Genomic DNA, 21,406 nt, shown 5'->3' with positions numbered 1-21,406 from the left:
AGCAAGGTAATAACTGCAAGCACTGAAAGTAGCGGTAACAAGTGATGGTGTAGTGAGGTGAAACGTAGCAGGTGAAAAGTAACAAGTAACAAGAGTAGCAACGGTGTAGAACAGTGGACCAATCCCTTTTGTAGCAAGGGACAAGCCTGAACAAAGTCTTATAGGGGGGAAAACGCTCCCGAGGACACACGGGAATTTCTGTCATGCTAGTTTCATCATGTTCATATGATTCGCGTTCGTTACTTTGATAGTTTGATATGTACTGCCCTTACTTGGACAAGCATCCCACTTATGATTAACCCCTCTTGCAAGCATCCGCAACTATGAAAGAAGAATTAGGACAACGTCTAACCATAGCATTAAACTAGTGGATCCAAATCAGCCCCTTACGAAGCAACGCATAGAGTGGGGTTTAAGCTTCTGTCACTCTAGCAACCCATCATCTACTTACTACTCCCCAATGCCTTCCTCTAGGCCCAAATATGGTGAAGTGTTATGTAGTCGACATTCACATAACACCTCTAGAGGAAAAACAACATACAGCATATCAAAATACCGAACGAATACCAAATTAACATGACTACTATTAGCATGACTTATCCCATGTCCTCAGGAACAAAATTAACTACTCACAAAGCATAATCATAATCATGATCAGAGGTTTAATGAGTAGCATCAAGGATCTGAACATAAATTCTTCCACCAAGTAATCTAACTAGCATCAACTACATAGAGTAATCAACACTACTAGCAACCTTACAAGTACCAATCGGAGTCGCGAGGCGGAGATTGGTTACAAGTGATGAACTAGGGTTTGGAGATGAGATGGTGCTAATGAATATGTTGATGGAGAAGAGTCCCCTCCGATGAGAGGAGTGTTGGTGATGACGATGGCGACGATTTCCCCCTCCAGGAGGGAAGTTTCCCCGGCAGGATCGTCCTGTCGGAGCTCTAGATTGGTTCTGCTCAAGTTCCGCCTCGTGGCGGCGGAGAGACCACGAAAAAGCTCCACCCTCATTTTTTTCCGGACGAAACCCTTCATATAGTACAAGAGGGGGGCCAGTGGGCCACCAGGGTGCCCACAAGCCCTCTAGCCGCGGCCAGGGGGGCAGGCAGCGGCCACCAGGCTTGTGGGCCCCTGGCAGCTCCCCTCTGGCACTTCTTTCACCCAGTATTTTTTATATATTCCAAAAAATTCCACGTTGATTTTCAGGGCATTTGGAGTTGCGCAGAATCGAGCACTCAGACTTGCTCCTTTTCCAGTCCAGAATTCCAGCTGCCAGTATTCTCCCTCTTCAAATAAACCTTGCAAAATAAGAGAGAAAAGGCATAAGTATGGTACCACAAAGTATAATAATAGTCCGTAAAGCAATAAATATCAACATGAAAGCATGATGCAAAATGGACATATCAGCCGTGCATAGTGCTGACCTTAGAGGTGGCCTATGATGCGGTAGGCAGTGGCACGGTGTACCAAGTGGCACCCGGATGGTGGGCTTGGGAACCCTGCGCACATCGTTTGGGGCCGTGGCGGAAACCTCGGGCGGACTTCCGTGTGGGTTACCCTCAGATAGGAGATAAACCTGGACTAGGTATTAGCGTGGTTAACGGTCGTGGCCGACTCCCTCGCTGGGCTTCCGCTTGAAGGTTGTCGAGGTGCATGACGTGCACATAGAGATAAGTGGCGAGAGCGTGTGTGAAGAAGTACACCCCTGCAGGGTTATGATCTATTCAAATAGCCGCGCCCGCGGATATGGACTACTTGGAAACATATGTTGTTCATAGACAACTATAATGGCTACTCATAAAAATATCAATATAAGTGTGAGTGCCGTGGATAGCATTTCCCTAGGGAGACGGAATTATTCCACGATGGAGTATTGTTGTGGTGTTAGTGGACTCGTGTGCGAGAAAACAAAGTTGTCAAAACTATTTGAAAATGTAGTTTGTCTAGCCAAGAGTCAAAGATGGCTTTCTGCTTGAAACTCCACAACCCCTTGTTGGTACATTTGCATGAGTAGATAGATTATTCTAAAGTCTTGCTGAGTACATTGTTATCTATTGTGACGCCTCGCGACAAGGATTAGGTTGCATTCTCATGCAGGATCGTCATGTGATTGCATACGCATCTCGACAGTTGCGTCCACATGAGGATAATTATCCCACACATGATCTTGATCTTGTAGCCGTAGTCCATGCACTTAAAACCTGGCGACATTACCTTCTTGGTAATCATTGCGAAATATTCACTAATCACCAAAGTCTGAAATATATCTTCACCCAGCCGGATTTGAATCTCAGGCAAAGACGGTGGGTTGAGTTGAGCATAGATTACAACTTAGGGATAACTTACACCCCGGGGAAGGCCAATGTTATGGCTGATGCACTAAGTCGTAAGTATTATTGTAACAACCTTATGTTACAACCAGGTCAAACACATCTCTATGAGGAATTTCGGAAGTTAAATCTTCACATTGTTCCTCAAGGATTCCTTTCTAACCTGGTGGCGAAACCTACTCTTAGGGATCAAATCATAGTTGGCCAGAAGCGTGATAAGGGTATATCATGGATCAAGGAGAATATTATTAGCGGAAACGCTAAGGAATTCTCCATGAATGATCAAGATGTTGTGTTCTTCCATAATCGTCTAGTGGTTCCTAAGAATCCACATCTAAGGCAGTTGATCCTTAAGGAGGCTCATGATTCTCCTCTCACCATTCATCCTGGTAGTACTAAGATGTATCAGGACCTACGCCAGAAGTTTTGGTGGACTAGGATGAAGTGAGAAATTGTTGAGTTCATTGCTAACTGTGACGTTTGTCGTCGAGTTAAGGAAGACCATCAAAGGCCTACCCGCACCCTTCAACCTTTAGCTATTCCTGAATGGAAATGGGATAAAGTCAGTATGGATTTCATCACTGGATTTCCCAAGACCAATAAAGGAAATAATGCTATCTTTGTGGTCATTGACCGTCTTTCCAAAGTAGCTCATTTTCTTCCAGTTCGTGAGAGTATAACAGCTAGCCAGCTAGCAGAGTTATATACCTCTCGAATAGTGTCTCTTCATGGTGTTCCTCTGGAGATTAACTCAGACCATGGAAGTATTTTTACTTCTCGCTTTTGAGAGAGTTTTCAGAATGCCATGGGGACTTACTTATCTTTTAGCACTGCTTTCCATCCTCAATCAAGTGGTCAAGTAGAAAGAGTGAACCAAATCCTAGAAGATATGCTCCGAGCTTGTGTTATATCGTTCGGTATGAATTGGGAGAAGTGCCTTCCATTCGCCGAATTTGCTTATAAAAATAGTTATCAATCAAGCTTGGGCAAATCCCCTTTTGAAGTTCTCCATGGACAAAGATGTCGAACACCTCTTAATTGGTCAGAAACCGGAGAGAGGCAACTCTTTGGTCCGGATATGACCCAGATGCAGAAGAGCAAGTTCGCATTATTCGTGAAAAGTTGAAAACAGCCCAGTCTCGTCAAAAGAGCAAATATGATCGTCATCATAAAGTTGTGACCTTTGAAGTTGACGAGAAGGCTTACCTTCAGATTACACCTCTGAAGGGTACCCATCGTTTCGGTATCAAGGGCAAGTTGGCTCCTCGTTATATCGGTCCTTTTCGCATTCTTGCCAAACGAGGAGAAGTTGCCTACCAATTGGGACTTCCTCCGCATATCTCCAAGGTTCATGATGTATTCCACGTCTCGCAACTCAGGCGTTGCTTTTCGGATCCTATCCATGAAGTGGACCACGAAACGCTTGATCTCCAAGATAACCTTTCATACCGAGAATACCCTGTTCGTATTCTTGATCAAGTTGAGCGTACCACTCGACATCTAAACCTCAAGTTTCTTAAAGTTCAATGGTCAAATAATTCTGAAAAAGAGGCAACATGGGAAAGAGAGGATCGTCTTCGACTTGAGTATCCCGCGCTATTTCCGACGACCTCCAAATCTCGGGACGAGATTCTTTTGAGTGGGGGTGAGTTGTCACATTCCTGATCCCTACTAGAGTATAGCAAGTTTGTGCTCATGTCTTCTTCATTGCATCCAAGAAAAAGGAAATGAAATCAAAAGCAAAGCAAAGAAACAAAAGCAAAACCCTAGCAACTCTATATTCAAAAGCTTTTCAAATTTGGTGGCAAATTAAAGTTTCCAAAATGGCCATTAGAAAACTTCATCATTTCTGATGAATGTTGAAAACAAAATATCAGGGTGAAATATATTTTCAAAATGCTTTTGGCATTTTACTTTAAAGTTAAAAGCTACTGAAATCAACTATATAATTGATTTCAAATATTTCAGAGTTTTCAAAAATGCTGAAACTTTTATATATACTTAGAAATATTCCAAATAACATTTCAGTATGTTTCAAGCTATTTTAGGAATAGTTTGAAGTCAAAAATAAAACAAAACAAAGTCAGAAAATAATTAACAGAAATAGAAAAGAAGGAAAATAGGAAATACCTTACCTATCGCCTACCTGGCCCAGGCCCATCTCCCCCTCTTGTGTCGTCTTCCTCCTTCGCCAGTCGGAGCAGGAGGTGGCCGCCGCTCCCTCCGGTGCGGCCACGCACCTGTGAGCATGTCTGGCTCGCCCAGATGAGCTGGAGAGGGAGGATACCTCCTGGAGCTCGTTCCCATCCTCTCCCCCTCCTCATTTGCCCCCTATGCCTCTTGCCCTCTCGGTCGCCATTGCTGCGAGCTCGACCTCGAGCTAGCCTTTGCTCCGGCCGTCCTCCCTCGCCCGTGAGTGCACCGTTCGCTCCGCCTCGACGAGCTAGTCGTCCCTGCCAAAGGAGAAGAGCCCTCGAGCCCTGCAACGCCCTCGTCGCCGTCGTCTTCAACCTTCGGCCGTCGGCAAGCCACCATCGATTCGCCGGATCCAGTGCCTCCCCGAGCAGTCTGAGCATCCCCTCGTCGCCGCAGTGAGCTCCGGAGTGATTTCCCCCATTTTCCCCCTCTCTTTCCCGAGCTCTAGGCCTAGTTTCACCGTAGCCCGACGAGGACCGCCGCTATAGCTCGTCGCTGGTGACTCTACGATGACCGGTTGGTCCATCTGAGGCATGCAATAGCTTCATCTCGTCGCGTAGGTGCTTTAGGAGCCCACCCCTGTGCGTTTTGCCCCCGTTTTCTATGACCTCGACGATGGCCGAGCTTCGGCCACCGCCAAGCTCGTCACCGGCGTCGACTCCGGCCACCCCAGCCCCTGGGGTTTGCGCCATCATGCGCGTCGTCGAGTGGCCGTTCTCCCTGTGCCTTCTGGCGCTCAAATGGTCATCGAAGACGCGTTTCCGATGCCCTCCACCATCTCTGGTGCTGCCGGAGGCTCACCGCTGGCGAGATCGACCTTGTCGCCGGTGGGTTCAACCCCCGTGAGCCTATGACAGGTGGGGCCAGCCCAAACTAATTAAGTTTAGTTAAATTAAAAATAAAAGATTTATTAAAAGCTAAATAGCCATTGACATGTGGGTCCAACCCTGCTAATTAGCTAATTAAGTTTAAACTTAAACTAAAAACTGGCTAAAGTCACTGACTAGTGGGTCCCACTGGTCAGGTTTGACTTTCAACGGCCAGCTCACCTGCTGATGTCATGCTGATGCAATAAATCTAATTCTGGTTTTAATATAATTCCAGAATAATTGCAAAACTTTGGAAATTCATAGAAAATTGAATCTAACTCCAAATCAGACAAATAATATATGCAAATTGATCAGAAAAATTCAATGACCACAATGGTGCTACTTTCATGCATGAAAAATAAAGTTATGAAACAGCATCAGGTCAAATCAATTAAATGATTAACATAAATATGCCATTTCAAATAATATTTGAATTTGGATTTCAAACATGCAAACTAAGGTTTCACCAACCACATTGAAATATATCACCCTTCATTTCTTGTCATGTCCATGCACCATGATTGTTGCATATGATTGTTAATATTCGTATGTTGATATTCGATAGGCCCCGCCCCTTCGGATACGACTGATTATCCGACTGACGGATATCACCCCTCTACTGAGCAACAAGGCAAGCAACCATTTTGATCATCCCGATAAATCCCATGTTCTCGCTCCTGCTCTTACTTATTGCATTAGGTGAAAATGCTTCCTATGCTTTTACTGCGTTAGTTGAACCCATTCCTTTGCATGACCTGTCTTTGTCACAGTAATTAGCTAAACCTTGCAACCTAGCATACTTGGTAGATGCTTGAGCCATGATGTGTCTTATCCTGCTATGCATGCTATGCTTGGAGTTGTGTATGGTCTGTCATCTGGGTGATGAACTGGATCGTGAGAATGCGTTCAGTTAATAAAGGTTGTGTGTTGAACCTGATTTGGTAAAGGTGCCGGTGAAAGGCTATGTAGGAGTACATGGCGGGTTGTTTCATTGGAACTGTCCTTAGAAACTGAGTTCCGTGTATGTAATCCAAGACAAGATACTACCACATGTTGGGGCCTGAAATATGACCCCGCTCGACTTATTAATTGCCTAGTACTCGGTCCAGGAGTTGCAAGTAGTTTCTAGTGTTTATAGTTATGCTGGTGGTCGTGCATAGTGCTGACCTTAGAGGTGGGCTATGATGAGGTAGGCAGTGGCACGGTGTACCAAGTGGCACCCGCATGGTGGGCTTGGGAACCCTGCGCACATCGTTTGGGCCGTGGCGGAAACATCGACCGGACTTCCGTGCGGGTTACCCTCAGATAGGCGATAAACCTGGACTAGGTATTAGCGTGGTTAACGGTCGTGGCCGACTCCCTCGCTGGGCTTCCGCTTGAAGGTTGCCGAGGTGCATGACGTGCACATAGCGATAAGTGGCGAGAGTGTGTGTGAAGAATTACACCCCTGGAGGGTTATGATCTATTCGAATAGCCGCGTCCGCGGATATGGACTACTTAGAAACATATGTTGTTCATAGACAACTATAATGGCTACTCATAAAAATGTCAATATAAGTGTGAGTGTCGTGGATGGCATTAACGTAGGGAGACGAAATGATTCCACGATGGAGTATTGTTGTGGTGTTAGTGGACTCGTGTGCAATAAAACAAAGTTGTCAAAACTATTTGAAAATGTAGTTTGTCTACCCAAGAGTCAAAGTTGGCTTTCTGCTTGAAACCCCACAACCCCTTGTTGGTACATTTGCATGCGTAGATAGATTATTCTAAATCCTGATGAGTACTTTTGTATGCACGTTTTCTTAATAAATTGTTGCAGAGCTTGTTAATGACCCTAATGGTGGGTTCTATCTAGACGTTGACGACGACGAGTAGCTGGTGTCCCAGCTACGATCTGGTCCTTGGTTGGGTCCGTAGATAGTCAGGCCATGTGCCTTTTACCTTTCCATATGTCTGTACTCGGACAGTTTTAACCTTCCTCTAGCTTGTAAGACTTGTTTGAATAACTTGTGATGATGGGTCGTGAGACCCCTATCTGTGTAATATTATGTGTGAGGCTCTTCCGAGCCTTCTAAATAAAGTTTGTATGTCTATGGTTATGTTGTGATGCCATCGATGTATCTATGCATATCATTATGCCATGCGTACGTGTGGTGCACTTGATATGTATGGGATTCGAACACCTAGTCATGTGCCTTTGTAGCACTCCTTACGGGGAAATGCCCCTTTGTGCATCCACCGAGCCATGGTAGTTCGCTACTGCTCCGGACACATTGGTTGACCGGCATGTGTCCTTCTTAGCTGATGTGTCTGTCCCTTTGGGGAAATGTCACGTGGTGTAATGGAGTCCTTGTAGCTTGCTACGACTCGTCTACACTCGCTGATGACCGACACCTGCTTTGTTGGGTCATGTATGCCTGTGCCTGTACGGAACTGCCACTTAATCGAGTTTATGACTAGACATGTTGACCCGGGTTCTTTGACATCGGAATGCTAGCAACACAATTGCATACGCGAGTCAAAAGGCGCAAACGGGACATCTCCAAGCTTGTAGTTTTGCATATTATTAGCACAACTGACATTAATAGAATTTATAATAACATCATTTCAATCATGCTTTTCATTCAAGGAGATATCATGAATCAATTTATAAATTTCTTCTTTTAACACTTCATCACAATATTTAGATTCACGATTTTCAAGCAAAACTTCACAAAAGCAATCAATAGCACTTGAGTCACTAGAAATTGTTTCAACATAATTAGATATTTTCAAAAGATTAGAAAGTGGATGAGGATCCATATGTCTTTACTTTTACTGTTTATTTTTCTGTTTTCAAGTGTTGTCATGAAGGAATATCAGCAAGCAAGCAAGAAAAAGGCAAAAAGAAAGAAAGCAAATAAAAGGGAAATTTTTTGTGAAGTGGGGGAGATGAAAATGAGAGGAAGTTGGCAAATAATGTAATTGCAAGGATATGAGATTTGCGTGTACGAAACTGATATATCTTGAGTTGATCTTCCCCGGCAACGGCGCCATAAATCTTCGTTACGCTCGCAGATGCATTGGTTTCCCTCCAAGCTTAAAGGGTGATGTAGCACAACGACGGTAAGTATTTCCCTCAGTCAAGAGGTATCAATCCAGTAGGAAGATCCACAAGACTATGTAAGCAACACCTGCAAACAAATAGCAAATCCTCACAACCCAACGCGTGGAGGGGTTGTCAATCCCTCGTGGGTAAAGTAGGATAGATTCATAGATGCAAATAAGAGTGATAGCAAATAGAATGCAGCAAGGTGTTTTTTTATAATATAGATATGAAAACAAAAGTGCAAATAACGTAGAAACGCAAATAGCAAAGTAGAGATTGCAAATAGATGATGTGAAGTAGACTCGAGGGCCGTAGGTTTCACTAGTGACTTCTCTCAAGAAAATAGAAAGCGGTGGGTAGACAAATTACTGTTGAGAAATTGATGGCAGAGAAAATAATTATGATGATATTCAAGACAATGATCATGTATATAGGCATCACGTCCAAGATAAGTAGACCGACTTATGCATGCATCTACTTCTATTACTCCACACATCGACCGCTACCATCATGCATCTAGTGTATTGAGTTCATGAAGAAACGGAGTAATGCCTTAAGAACGATGACATGATTTAGAAAATATCTATTCATGTAGGAATATACCCCATCATTTTATCATTGATAGCAATGATACATGCATGTCATGTCTCTTTCTATCACTGAGATTGAGCACCGCAAGATCGAACCCATCACAAAGCACCTCTTCCCATTGCAAGATAAAAGATCAAGTTGGCCAGACAAAAACCAAATATCGGAAAAGAAATACAAGGCTATAATAATCAAGCATGAATATGTTTTCATAGATCTAATCATAAACTCACAATTCATCGGATCCCAACAAACACACCGCAAAAGAAAGAGTTGCATCATATGGATCTCCAAGAGACCATTGTATTGAGAAACAAAATGAGAGAGAAAGTCATCTAGCTACTTCCTACAGACCCGTAGGTCTGATATGACCTACTCATGCATCATCGGAGGAGCACCAATGAGGATGGTGAACCCCTTCGTGACCATGTTCCTCTCCAGAACAGGCTCTAGATTGTATCATGGCTCTGGAACTTGCCGCGGTTGAAATGATTTGTCGTCGACTCCTTCAGGGTTTGCTGGATATTGGGGTATTTATTGAGCTCAAAGGCCGTGGAGGAGGTGCCCGAGGGCCCCACTAGACACCAGGCCGCGCGAGGGGCCTCTAGCGCGCCCTGACGTCTACTGGGCCCCCTGGGCCTCGTCTGGTGTTCATTCTTGGTTCCCAAGTTTCCTTCTAGTGCAATTTTTTTGTAATGTTTTGTGGCAATTGGACCTAATTTGATATGGATTTTCTACGAAGGAAAAAAACAACAAAAAATAGCAACTGACTCTAGTCACTATGTCAATAGGTTAGTCCCAAAAAAATGATATAAAGTTGCTATAAAATAATCATAAAACATCCAAGAATGATAATATAATAGCATGGAACAATCAAAAATTATAGATACGTTGGAGACGTATCATTCCCCAAGGTGTTGTCACTTTGCTTGTGAAATTTTCCTTGAACGTGTTGCATTGACCCACTTTATATGAAAAAAATCTCGCTTTTAGTACTTCCCTAATATTCCAATATATTCCTCGTGGTTACGTCCATATCTACAAAGAACCATTAAGACAAGGAGATTTGTACCTCTTTGTAATTATTAGTGAGTATTAGGCAAGTTGAAGCCATAGCCGTAGAAAATATATGAGAATATCAAGTTTAAGCAAGGGTAAATATGAGTGTTAAAAGACTCATCTCTAGAAGATGATCAGGGGGGCGCGAGAGTGGTCCGCCGCCATTAAGGACGATAAGAAATATGAGAAACCAATACACATTGCACCACATCGATTCTAAAGATGACTCGGGCATGATGGCTGATGTCGTAGACCTCGCCCCTTTAAGAGAGGACACCTCTTCTATCCTCGGATGACGAGTCCCACAATACGAATGCATTGGAGGCTCCTCGATGCCACCGGGATGACCAACCATACTCGATTTTTGACCACTCCCTCGCTCGTAACGGCATCTCCAACACTGACCCATAAATTACCTCTCGCATCCGTCCGAAAGTAGTGGAAACCAGTTCACGAACACGGATGCGAGAGGCGACCATCCAATGCTATCGTGTATATGTCCGCTAGTAAAGGTCAATTTGAAAGTCAAATATAGTCCAATCTATAGCACGTGTCAAATCATATGCCCATTCAAAACCAAAAAGAAGCAAGTATGCTTAGTTTTTACATGCCCGTTCTCAAAAGAAAATCAGTCTGACAGTCCATGCAAAATCAATTCTGACCGATCGGACGAGTAATCCGAGCGTCCGTACTACAGGTGTCGTCGCCATCGCGTAGGCAGACTCCTTTTTTACGGCCTCCTCCTCCTCACCCTTGTTCGTCGCCTCCAACTCATCTATCTACCGTTGCAACATCTTGTAGAGTACGGCTTGCATGATCATTTTTGCGTCGACATCCAAAGACTTGGATTCAAGGATAACATCTTGGCGTCCTCTGCATCGGTTGCGATCTTCACCTTCTTTTGTTCGAGCATCGCCCTCTTCTCTTTGAGCATGGCCTATCTCTCTTCGATCATGGTCCTCTTCTCTTCGAGCTTGAGATTCTTCTCGCCTCAATCAACAATTTTAAACTCTCGCTCGTTTCCTCTTAGATCTCCGAGCACTTGACGTATGTCTCGTCCTTCTTCAACAAGACGTCCTCGAACCTGACAGTTCACTTTTGACAAGCTTTTATTTTATATTAGTTGGGTAGGGTAGGAAAATTCAAGATTTTTTTTATTTAGTTGAGATTGTGATAATTTTTTACTTGATTTTATTGAGTTAATGCAAGACATAGTTTTGGTAAATCTAATTGAGCTAATCCAGGACATTCTTACCTGTGGGACATGGAAACGATATCACCGATTTGATTTAGATTTATTATAACAAGGGGGACCAAAGAACAATTAGGTGACTTACAAACATCAACTCTATTCTAATACCACAAATGAGTATTCAAGAAACATAATAAAATAAAAAGAGGTGAATTTACATAGGCCTTGTATGTCGAACAAGAGTGTGCCTCCACTTAAAAGTATGAATGTTCATCAATAAAAGAAAATAGAAATAACCCAAATGATAAGTGCCACAAAAATGGCACGAAACACTCCGGCCTGAGGGTTTTTACAACTAAAGTTGCCATCCGAAAAGAAAAAACGAACCCCCAAAAAATTGAAACTTGTCATCCAAAAAGAAAGTTGTCATGCTTGACAACTAAAGATGTTATCCCCGCGTCACTAAATTTGTCATAAAAAATTTCACCGTTGTCATATATTTGTGCCACACATGTGAGAGTTACTAAAAATAAGAAGTATGGCTATGAATATGCAGAACTAATTTTACGCACAACCTCTACCGTCACAAAAACAATTGAGACGCTCTAAAGCTGTTTTGTAGGCTACATATATGACATATCTTCGAGGGTTGCTCTAAGGGCATGGTTAATGCATAGCCTTACGATGATGCCTCGTATGTCATATAGGATCGGATGTCAGGAAAAGTAGGTTTGGATAAGAAAGCAGGATCATTTGCAGGTGGCGCGTGCTTGGAGAGAAAAAAGTGGTCGGATGTAAAAAGTTGAAAAAGTTAAAATGAAAAATAGAGATACATGTGTACATATTTTCTATTTTTTGATGAGACCCATTAATTATAGCTTACACTGAGAAAAAAAATATACGTCCGAAACTATTTTTTGGCACAGGTCAACTGTATCCATATATTGCCATTGTACATGTTCTAAGAAAACAACGTACTATCCTAATTTGGGTTTATTAGTGCCTTCTTTTAGTTTGTAATGAAGTTTAACCTAAATTTAGGACTAGTAAAATACAATATATGCTATAAAGATTATGCTAGGAAACCTAATACAAATCCATTAATGTAAATTTTATGTCATATAGTTTATATTTTATTAGTTTTACATATGATCAATGTTTGACCCAAAATACGAGTGGAACGCAGGGAGTATGATACCAAACCTTTTTCCGACAGAAAAAATAATTTTGCAGGAGTAGGATATTTTCTTACCACGTGTAAACGCTCCTGATGCCCGCCCAAAACACACTGTAATGCTGGGGCACAAAAACAATGGACAAAATATTATAACCAGAAACTGAAGGTGTCACGCCCATTCCTATCCTGTCCAAGAAAGAAGTAAGAGAAAGGCGATCGATGGCTGCAGCATAAAAAGGTGGGTGATGAAGGCGACCACTCAGTCGGACACGCCAACACCTTCGGTCGAAGCAAAGCAGCATCCGTCCATAATAAAAGCGGAAGCTTTGCCCTCACGGATACACCTTCTCATTTGATCCAAATTCCAAGCAAGCAAAAAGGCGGAGCGGAGCAGAGCAAGACCAAAGCGGCCAGTTTCTCTTGCAAGCCTCGCCGCCGGCTGATCAGCTCCGGAGCCGAGCGGGGGTTCTCTCAGATGGGCAGCGGGAGGCCGGCGGCGTGGCGGACGTGCGCGGCGGCGGCGGTGGCTGCGTGCGCCCTGCCGGTGGCCTTGTCGCTGGTGCTCCTCTGGCTGCCCCTGCTTTGCTGCGCCGTGGCCGTGGTCCGGTTCCGGCGGGCGAGGAGGAGGATGATGCACATGTGCGGCAGCAGCACAAGAGGCGGCGGGCGGTTTGGGGCGATTGACGCCGTCGATCGGCTGGGGCTGCTGCAGAAGTACCTCGAGGACCAGTTGGAGCTCGTCGGCGCCGAGGCAGGGGAGCTCTTCGGCGATCTCAGACAAGACAAGTGCAGCGGATGACGCTCGCGTTGTCCTTGTTATTTTGGAGGTCTGTAGGGTGTTAATGTGATACTCGTGTTTGGAAGAGGCCGAGACGATTTTGGTCGTGTTTTGTGCTTGGCGAAATGAAACATCGAGAAATTAGAGACTAGTAGTATTTCTTGTCACCGTGATTAACAAGATGGGAAAGAGGTCGACTACTTAACTTGTGTTCTTTCTTTTGCTGAAATTTGGGTATGCTGTTGACTTTCTAATCTGACCTATGCCTCTTGCTTTGTTAAAATTCGCTCGTTGTGTCCTTCCTGTCATCAAACGACTAGCCGCATCGCTTCTCTCCTAGTTGAAGCTACACGGAAACGTTTCTTTAGTAAACAGCTGATCCAGATGCGATTAAAGTGAATTATCTTGAAATTTCCCTTCAAAACATTCTTTTTCTTCTTCCTGAAACAGCTCACCAGGCACATTGCTTCAAGCAAGAGCAAGCAAATCGCAGGCAGCATCTATCCTGTAATTCCGGATAACGCAAGCCTTCCGTGGCGACTGCGCTGGGTTTGGATTTCTACCGGTGCCACGCGTTCGTTGGAGGATCCATCCATAGTTACATAGCTCGCCTTGCGGGCATTCACCGTACAAACCACCCGCTCCAAGAGAACCAAGGCACGTGAATAAACATTCCGGTCGTGTGGATGTGCTCGAGCTGGACAAATCCTCTGTCTAGAATAATCCTACACTTATTTCAGGGTCGTATTTGACTAACGAATCTAAAATATCACAAAGATGCACTACATTTTCGGTTGCTCCGTTAACTCTAGAAGCTTTATTTATCTCTACATCTTGACATCTTGTCAAAGTCTATTGTAGTAGGAGTATATAACAAGACGACAAGTCATTCAACCAAGCTGGACTATGCTTCTTGTTTTTGAAACAGACGCAAAATATTTGTAGGGAAGAATGTTACAAGGGGAAAATAAATTACTCTCGCCTTATACGACTGAACCGAAAAATTGCCCCTCCTCTTTGCCAAATTCATTGCCTCATTTTACGGTGACGATAATGATCCATGGAAAAACTAAGACACTTCCAAAGATTCACGTGCTTCACTCATTTCAAATAATCTATTCTTTTTATATTTAAATACTTGTAGAAGAAAATCAATACAGGTTCCTCATCAACAAGTATTGTGGTATAGAGGGGAGTATGAAACAAACATCCAAAGTGATGCAAGTGCATTTCTTTTGAGTCTCTTGTTGGATGCCCTGCACATATATTAGGATGAAAATCCTCAAGATTCTATGACATTATTCTGAAAACTGTATTTCTAAAATAACATAATTTAGTTACGCAGTTAATGTTAAATATCTCTATTACTAAAGGGCACTTGGTAGGTTCGCCTCACCTTCGAGTTTTCCACCTCATTCCCACGTAGGTGCCTCTTCACTCGGTTTATCCCCTTCCACTCATTTTCTCCTCTCCCTTTTCCAAAGGAAAAAAGTTTCGTTTTTTGATACGTCCATTTTACATCATGTTTTGTTTATTTATAGTGTTTTTTGCATTTTGTCATTTGGTGGAGTAATTCTAATATCTTTTCTCTCATAATATGCAAGGTTTACATCAAGTGGGGGAATGCTGTCAGATGGAATTCTGGACCTAAAAAGGCTACGTCAGAGATACCTATTTTGCACATCTCCAATTGGGCTGAAAATTTACGGAATTAGTTTTATAATAAATAAAAAATACTGGACCGAAGAAGTGTCGGAGGGGGGCCACCAGGCGCGCCACGCCCCCCTGGCGCGGCATGATGTCTAGTGGGCCACCTGGGCCACCTCTGGTGATTATCTTCTGGTATAAGATCTCTTTTGCCCTGAAAAAATTAAGAGGAGAACTTTCGGGATGAAGCACCGCCGTCTCGAGGCGGAACCTGGGTAGGAGCACTTTTTCCCTCCGGCGAAATGATTCCGCCGGAGGAACTTCCCTCCCGGAGGGGAAATCGAGGCCATCGTCATCACCAACGAACCTCTCATCTTGGGGAGGACAATCTTCATCAACATCTTCATCATCACCATCTTCTCTCAAAATCCTAGTTCATCTCTTGTACTCAATCTTGTATCGGAACCTCGGTGTGACGCCCTCGATTTGATCGTACGCTAATCATACACGCAAATGTGTACGACTAAGCTTAAGGACTCACGGAAAGATATCACAACACAATTCTAGACACAAATGAAAACATACAAGCTTCATATTACAAGCCATGGGCCTCGAGGGCTAGAATACAGAAGCTCGAGAACACAAGAGTCAGCAGAAGCAACTAATATGTGAGTACAGACATAAAACAAAGAGATGCCTTAGAGAAGGCTAGCAAAAAGATACATCGATCGAACGAGCTGATGCCTCCTGTCTGGGAACCTCCTAAACTACTCCTAGTCGTTAGCGGCCTCCACGTAGAAGTAGGCATCCTCGAGTAGCACTCATCGTCGACAGGACACACCATCTCCTGGGCTCCATCATCTTGTCGGAGCAATCGTACCAAGGGGAAAAGGGGGAGCAAAGCAACGGTGAGTACTCATCCAAAGTACTTGCAAGACTGACATCAGAACTATGCGAAGTATGCATCAATATCAAAGGGAAGGGGGTTATATGTGGACTGACTGCAGTAATGCGAGAATAGAGAGAGGGGACTAGTCCTATCAAAGACTAGCATCTTCAGCATCTTGTAGCAATATACGAGAGTAGGGCAAGTAACACAATTATATAGTCATATTGTTGCCACAATATTAATTAAGGTCACGCTGAGGGATCCTTCCTCGACTCCCTGCGAGAAAGCAACCCCGGAGCAAACATTCCAGTTAAGTAACAGTTCAAGTTGTATAAGATCGGGGCACAACTCCAAGTCGTCCTGTAACCGTGGACACATGTATTCGAATAGTTAATTTCATCCCTGCAGGGATGCACCACAGTATCCAACATGCTTGATAAACTCTGGTCGGACACACTTTCCCGGGTCATGCCCGGCCTTGGAACATCAACATGTCACAACCCTACCTAGCCTGAACAGAGAGGCCAACCCGTCGGTCTAAATCCTAAGCATGCAGGGGTCATGGGACCATCACCCATTGCACTCCTGCATGATGTAAGGGCGGCTGATGACAGTTCTGGCACATCTTATACAAAAACGATGCTTATCTGGGCCACTCGGGTGCGCGCCGCTCCATTGCTGACGTCTGAAGAGCTTCGGCTGATACCACGACGTCGAGTACCCATAACTTCTCCCACGTGAAGGTTAGTGCGAAAAGGTCTCCCGACCAACTCAGATCAAATACCCAAATCTATTAGCATTTTAATTAATCTCGAGGATGTGTGGCAAGGGCCATAATGCCCGTCCACGCCTCGTCACATTCACGTGGGAATCCACCCGCAACATATCTTTCATGTTCGTAGTAGCAAGGTCAAGTAACTATGTGTTTGTAACAATAGAGGGATCTGAGGTATCACCCTCAATGGATTCCGAACAACGTAGTCGTCAACGTAGTCGTCATGCTTGATGGGTTGTACGACAGAGTTGTTATCGGAGGTGGTGAAGGAGGAATCACCCTCCCAGAACCACCGCCGGTCAACTACACTCCAACGCTAACATCGGAGTACATAACGAGGTGTCACCCTCGGTACTCGAGGTGTCACCCTCGGTACTCGATAGTAGCTCGGCAGCGTCGTACAACTAAGAGGGTGTGAGTGATGTGAGAGGTCTTGGCTCGTCGATCAGTGGATCGAGACTTGATGAAAAGCGGGGGCAACTGTACTAAGGGGGTAAATGGGGATCACTACTCCACCTATACTAAATAGTTTAAAGTGCAGTAGAGTAAAGTACCAGTTCATCAAAAATAGGCTATGCATTAGAATAGGAGCTTTCTACAACAGTAGAAAAATCTAACCCAAGCATGAGGGAGAAAGAATAGGCGATATAGAAATGATCAAGGGAGGCTTGCTTGCCTGGTTGTTGTGCAGACAAAAACGGATCCTCGACCGGGAAGTTGTCGATCACCGGATCATCATCGGTCACGGGGTCTACCGGAAAGGAAGTAACGTAAGGGAAACACAATAAATAAAAGAGCAATGAAGTGCATCACAAAGTATGACATGGCTATAGGGAGCGCTAGGCTTGAGCTAATGCAGTACTACACATCCTTGACGAATCGAGAAAATATTTAACGATAATTCCCGGGTCTGTGGCTACTATCGGACAGGCAAAAACAACGGAAAAGTTCCATGTCCACTATGCTAGGGACGCGTGACACACGAACGAACAGCGTATATGGGTTCGTCTCATTTTTCTCATCAACTTTCATGTATAAAATATTTTCATCCGGAATACGGATTATTTTATATTAATTTTAAAATTTTATTAATATTCTAAAATTAAAAAGATTTAATTTAATTCAATAAATCAATTATGACATGAGCATGATATCATGCTAACATCAGCAGTGAACACGACATTTGAGTGGTCAATTTGACGAGTGGGCCCCACTATCATAGTCACACCTTAATACAGATTTAATTAAAAACAAAATATTAATTAGGGGATGGGACCCACATGTCATACAAAGTTTAATTAAATTAACAGAAATAATTTAATTAGATTAGGTCTAATTAATCTAATTCAATTTCCAAATTAAATACGTGAATTAAATACTTTAATTTAATTTAGACAAATTAATTAGTGGTTTGATTAAGTCACCTAATTAATCATAATTGCACTAATGAACTAATGAACTAAATAATTAATATAATTAATTAATTATTCTAATTATGATTTTATTTTTGTTTTTTTATTATTTTTTAAAAACAATCTTAGGGGGTGCAGGCCCATGTTATCATCCCGTGTGAGGGGGGGTAGTGGGATGGTTAATCCCCCACTAACCAGATCGGGTTGGCCCTCGGACAGGCCAACAATGGCAGCAGCATCCGGTGGCCACCACCGGCGATGAGGCGAACATGGGGAACGGGGGAGGGGCGGCAACCGCGTGCGGCAGGGGTGAGCGAACGAGGGGAAGGGGGGCTACGAGGCGGCACGGTAGCGGGAAGGGTGCATGCGGCAAGTGAGGAGCGGTGTTGCGGGCGATGGTCAGCGGGCCACTGGTGTCCACGGGCTTGGCGGGCGCGGCCACGCGCGGGTGGCAGCCAGGGAGCTGGTTGGCCGATGGCGGGCGAGCACGCGCACGCGTGAGGCGCGGCAAGGGCATGGGGCTGGGCGCTCACGGGAGGAGAGCTACGGCCATAGCCATGGCAGAGCGACACTGGGTGGTGCAGGCTGCAGGACAAGGTGCGAGCAGGTGAGGAGAGGTGGTTGCCGGACCACTAGGGAGAAGAGGGGAGGAGCAAGAGCTCACATCGGCGCGGTTGAGGGTGGCAGAGTGCTCGAGGAGGAGCGAGGTTGTGGCCGACGACGGGGAGGGTGACGAAGGCCGGCGGGGCGGCGTCGTGGCCGACGAGGCCTGTGAGCACGAGAGCGTTCGGGCGCAGGGGAGGGAGAGGGCGCCACAAGGGTGAGGGTTGAGGGGGAGGGAGTGAGAAAATTTTAGGGTAGGGGGGTGAGGCCCCCTTATATATGTTGGAGGGGGAGGGGAGAGATGGGCCGATGGTGGGGGCTAGCGAGGATGGGCCTCGTCCCAAGGGGGAGGGGGTTATTTCTCTCTTTTGTTTTTTTATTTGTTTTTCTCTTTTAGTTTTTATTTCTTTAGTCATCAAAGTAATTTTTATACGCATGAAATTGGGCACATAATACTTGCACAATATTGTGGTGTTGCACAAAGAGTTTCAGAGTATTTTATAAGGTTTAAATATTTTTATAAATTGAAATGATCAAGCTATTTGTTGTTGGAGCAATAAAATATTTGCTAGGTCAAATTAGGGATTCAAATGAAGTTTCTGATATCTTTACATTTGCTTATGGAATATTTAAAATAATACCAACATTTTTGTTTTACTGTTTGAAGAAATGATTTATCTCACTTTATTTTTAGTTTGAAATTGGCTTTGATTTTATTAAGTTGACAATCTAGTTTAGTTAAACTTGATGACATTGCACCATTAGTGTGTCATTACTGTAGCTTAACTACCGGGTGTCAGAACTCTCCACCACTAAAAGAAATTCTCGTCCCAAGAATTCAGAGGTAGGGGTAAGGGGAAACGTTTGGTTACGAAATTCTAACGAGTATTCTTGTCTTGGTTGCTTTTTCCGAAGAAATTTATCCTTTTTGTTGAAGTCTTCAATTCTCTGACTTAGGTCGCCCTCATGAATTTTTCATCCTTCCTTCAGGATCTTCATCGCCCTAGAAATGCGATACTAGGGAAAACTCTTGGAGAACATATCTCCACCGAGTTGGGCATCTCACGGCGAACTCACAGAAGAGGACATGAATTATTCCTCGAGTTGTAACTCACGGAATTCATTGAGAGTAATATGCGATGGTACAAAGGTTTCAAACGGTTAGGCAATCATTTGATGCCTAAACAAATATGAAAAGGGGATTTAGAGCAACGAAAATATGTATTGTGTCTGATAGAAGAATAGATCGTCTCATTGGACGGTGGCTCGGAAATTTCACACGAAGCCAAGTGCAAGGGATACTTTGGAATCAAAGGTGTATAGGAGAGTCAGATTTTGATCCCATGGAACTTTGGGTTATGGACCCACCATGTGGGTTGGGAGTAGGCAAAGCGGTGACATCTTGCACAGTCTTTGTAGCAAGACATGTCAGAGGATAGCATGTCAGTTATGTTGGAAACAACATCGATACCAAGGGCGGGGGACTAATAGAACCATTTTGCCGCTCGTTGAAATGAGGCGGACCAATAGGCAAGGTTCTCGTCCACCGGCGGCTATCGGAATGTTATCCACAATAGTAATAGGGTCTTACTGACAAAGTTGTACACCAAGGTTTTTACCTAAGCAGGGAATTACCACTGCTCACATAGTTTAGATTTCAAGAAAGGTTAAACATACAAATGGAAGGGAAAATATGTTTAAACACAAGTATTTAGAGTATACCATTCCCAAGGCAAATATATATGGTATACATGATAGGTCATCAAGTACATAACCACTTTGATAAAAGTGCAAGGAGAATCATGATGTTTACCCATACAACATGGTTTGGATAATTGATCAAGAAAAAATTAGCATTGCGCTTCCAATGTTCCTGTTGACATTTGAAGTACCGCATTCGTGCTTCGGCGGTAGCATCGACATGGTCATAAGGTAAAGGGTGGACTTTGGGTACACAACGGATCCATCAGGAACAACTTATAGAATAAGTCAAACATTTCCTTAAGGGAGAATGATTAATCTTACATAAGGAAGATAATATAATAATAGGTCCTTCGCCTAGGTGTGCTAGACAAGACATTACCATATTGGGTTACATAAAGACCAAATTTATAATTATTGGGAAATGTTCAAACCATCATATCTGGCCAAGATTCACATCTGTCTGAGAAGAAAAAGGGGCAACAAATTTGACAAGATGATGATGTAAGATTCTCAGGATATGAACTACGGAAGCAGGTATCGAATCATGAGTTGGACTATATGACACATGAACACAACATCGAAATATTCGTGCCCACATGGAATTATTACAACAAAATGCAACTGAGTTCTGGTTTGGGAACCATCATTGAGGATATCAAGGTCCTTGTGTAATCTTGGATTAGCTCTTATGAAGGAACTTCTTTTCCTTGATCAAATCATTCAGTGGCTTGGCGTTCTAAGAGAAGTTATATGAAGTGAAGATAGAAAATCTTCAAAACATATAACACCTCACACATGCGTGAATTATTTGGGATGACCCTAGAGGAAGCGAAACAAAACTTTCACATATTCACGATGACAAGAATGCACGTAAACTTTGGGAAAATAGTCCTTCTATCAGTCACATTCTTCATGAGCTAGGAACAAAGATAGTGCTTTTAAAAAGCTTCATCATGAACATGGAGAAGTTGGGGGTGTGGCTGATGGGCTCAGCAACAATCCGTTAAGATTTTGATAGGGATGAGTTTCCGAAATTATTAGATCAAGGAGATAGCATTTGTGAAATCAAATGATATAATGATGTATGCTCGA

At 43.6% G+C, this 21,406-nt stretch overlaps 1 protein-coding gene across 1 annotated transcript; it reads left to right on the top strand.

Moving 5' to 3' along the window:
• Positions 1-12,747: 12,747 nt before the first annotated feature.
• Positions 12,748-13,489, top strand: LOC123395832. Its single transcript, XM_045090867.1, has one exon. It carries the CDS (start codon positions 12,982-12,984, stop codon positions 13,303-13,305), a length of 324 nt encoding a protein of 107 aa, XP_044946802.1. The 5' UTR covers positions 12,748-12,981; the 3' UTR covers positions 13,306-13,489.
• Positions 13,490-21,406: the final 7,917 nt, after the last annotated feature.

This window comes from Hordeum vulgare, chromosome 5H (genome assembly GCF_904849725.1).
Source record: "Hordeum vulgare subsp. vulgare chromosome 5H, MorexV3_pseudomolecules_assembly, whole genome shotgun sequence".
In the NCBI taxonomy this organism is placed as follows: Eukaryota; Viridiplantae; Streptophyta; class Magnoliopsida; order Poales; family Poaceae; genus Hordeum; species Hordeum vulgare.
This window is presented reverse-complemented; position numbering and strand designations above follow the sequence as displayed.